Genomic DNA, 2,906 nt, shown 5'->3' with positions numbered 1-2,906 from the left:
CCGAGACCTCATTCACACTTCCGACTATACCAGCTTGCATAGTTAAAGACAATACCCTTCCCTTTATGCAAGTCTTTCATGCAAGTCGACACGTGTATCTTTAAGGAAAAACATGAGCTTGAGATTATAACATCTAACTTTATTTCACATTCTGAAGTTTCCAGAGTGCTTGCAAAACATTCATTTCAGACCTTGTTTAAACTAGTAGGTAGGAATCTGACAGCCATACTGGTAATGCACCAAACAATCTGTGTTTTTAATCTCCCTAGTCCAGGGGACGTAAAAAACCGTTTTGATATCCAGTACAGATTTCAGATGGAAAAAAAAATACAGTACATTTAAGCTCCTCTTTCTACATTTTTTACTAAATATAGTGTAATACAAATAATAATATACTGTTGAAAGTTCTATTGTAACGTAGTGTGAATTTACAGTCCAGGAGTAAAAATTTATTTATTTAAAACAATTTAACTCTCAAGGAAGAAGCAGTTTTGGCCAGCTGTGTACATGCTGTAGGCAAAGGTATCTCTTCAAATAGTCCACCAAACTCAGTAAGCAAAGGGAGCAAGCATGAATTCTGCTTTTTGTAGGAACGTTAGAACAGGTGGCATTACCTGTTCTAGAGCTAGCACACTTTGAGCAGACTTATGCATGCCATGAAGTTCACCAGACTCAGTAAGACTCTAAATGAAAACAAAAATATTATTAATGACTGAAATAACACTACTTTCTTTCTCCAGAAGACTACTGCTTTAAGTCCATAGCATATGACCAGTTTTGCAGTCTTATCAGCAAGTTCCTTGGTGTACTAGAACCCATACTGTCTACAGTGACATGGTCTGTAAACTCTGTTAAGCGGTTGTCCTTCTAACACTGACACATATCTCTCCAGAAGGGAAAATGTTGCACACTAAAAATGAAACAATGAAAGCCAGTCAGTAAATACATGCAAAATAACTTGCCTTTACAATAGGGAACACTTGTGGTTTACAGTAAGTAACACTTGTAATGTTTGTAGTAATATTTGCAAATAGGGTGATACTGGGCTGGAAGACCACAGTTCAGAGATCAGTGCTGGTGCTTTCTGAGAGATGCTGAGCTCGGCAAAGAGATGCATGCTGCCCGTTTCAAAAGCCTAGAAAATAAGATGTGAAGTATTTTGCCTTTTCTCAAAGGCTGCTGTATCCTTGTCCCCCTCAGAAGATGGGTGAGAACTCATTCTCTCTACAGAAGCAGCCCCTTCACAGCCCCTACAGGACCAGCCCCTTCACAGCAATTAGTCCTGCAGCTGGTAGTTGGCCAGCCCCTTTAGAAACAACAGGCTTATTTGTAAGTGAGGAGCAGGGCTGCTCCCCTGCTTGGGGATATTTTTTAGCCTTTATTTGAACATGAAAAATGATACAATGTTTCTGATACAGTAAGACTTCTGATACTGACACAATAAGACTTAAATCAGACCCCATTTATCTGTGCTATTTCCAAATCCTGGACTTCTCTCACATCAGTGCAATCAGTCTCTACTAAGCCAGGGGTTAGCTTGGCATAATACATGTATAGAAGTCAAGATTATACATTAACCTTGACTAAATATTCCACCATTATCTTCATATTCCAACAAATTGTACAATCCCAGTGTTCAGCCATAGATGTCTGAGATCTTGCTTTAGTGAAAGACAAGATTTCAGTGAATGATTTGCCAGGAAGAATTAAATGTTGGTACAATTTGAGAAAAACAATTTGAAATAAGGAAATGAGTAATCCCATAGCAAAACAGGAAACTTAATTAAAAAATAATGGTCATTCATGCTGCTTATCTTGATAAGCAAAACTAGAAAATGAAACAAGAAGAGTTCTGCTCCCATACAACTTTACTGGGTTTTAAAATGTGACTACCTGTTCTGCTGGCTGCAGACAGAAGATTCGTTATGATTGTCACCATGCATGTAGTATGTTGTTTGAGACTTTGGTCTGCATGAAGCTTTATATACTTCAACATTCTTCCTGTGCTGTGAAGAATTTTATGCAAGCAGCCCTAACACGGAGTCTTTTAAGACCCCCTACAATCAGCAGAACAGGATGCCGTAGGCAAGACTGTGACGTTAACTCTTTTAAAAGGTCTGGATCTAATGTTCCTCAGACAGAAGCTGTTCTGTGGTTATAGAAGAAGGAGGGTAATTGGAAGTGTTCTCTGAAAATCTAACATCCTTGGGAAAGTACATAAAACCAGAACACCTTCCTTTTTGTTGTTTTTGTTGTTGTTTTTTTGCTTTTAAAGGACATTTACAGAAATGTGTATGTAAGCAATCCCAAAGACGATCTGTTTCTTCAGGAAATGATCTATTTTTTATGTGGCAGCATTTTCTTTCCTCTAAAGTAAAGATACAGCGGTTACAATTAAAGATACAACAGTATAAATATGTAAGCATATGGCAGAGCAGTTAATTAGACCCAGCAGGACAAAGACATGATCTCTTGACAGTGGCATATTGTGCTCTACAAAATCGCCACTACCTGCTTCTTCGCAATGTATGTCCCCTCTGTAATGGCAGCTGGAGACTTCTCAGAGATCTTCATCATGCACAGAAATTTGTTGAGAGGACTAATGTTCCTCCTAAAATGCCCATTTATGCTTGCAGCAAGGACCTAGCTCAGGAGTCTGGAAAAGCTTTTATGATGGTTTCATAGGCGGGAGGGGGAGTTTGTGTAGAGTGGCAAATGCGGAGGTTGTTGTTAGACCAGTGGAATTCAGGTCGACTTAAGCTGTTGGTGGTGCTTCCCACAAGGGTTGTGGTGGTATTTGTGGGAGTGAGGGTGATGAGCTGACTGTTCGTCTCCACAGGGAGTGGAGGACATTGCAGGAAAGGATGAAAGGTGGACGCGCGGAAGCTTGACTTCCTGGGGAAAGA

The 2,906-nt window shown here is 39.6% G+C and overlaps 1 protein-coding gene across 1 annotated transcript in view; it reads right to left on the bottom strand.

The window, feature by feature from the left end:
* Positions 1-2,648: 2,648 nt before the first annotated feature.
* Positions 2,649-2,906, bottom strand: part of MYCT1 (myc target 1) — a 21,573-nt gene continuing 21,315 nt past the window's right edge. The window contains exon 3 of the mRNA XM_010132807.1: positions 2,649-2,906. This exon is cut by the window's right edge and continues 30 nt beyond it. Within this exon, the coding sequence (XP_010131109.1) occupies positions 2,649-2,906 (258 nt within the window).

This window comes from Buceros rhinoceros, unplaced genomic scaffold (genome assembly GCF_000710305.1).
Source record: "Buceros rhinoceros silvestris isolate BGI_N320 unplaced genomic scaffold, ASM71030v1 scaffold5693, whole genome shotgun sequence".
NCBI classification, from domain to species: Eukaryota; Metazoa; Chordata; class Aves; order Bucerotiformes; family Bucerotidae; genus Buceros; species Buceros rhinoceros.
Note: the sequence above shows the minus strand (reverse complement) of the source record. Positions and strands in the feature narration are given on the sequence as shown.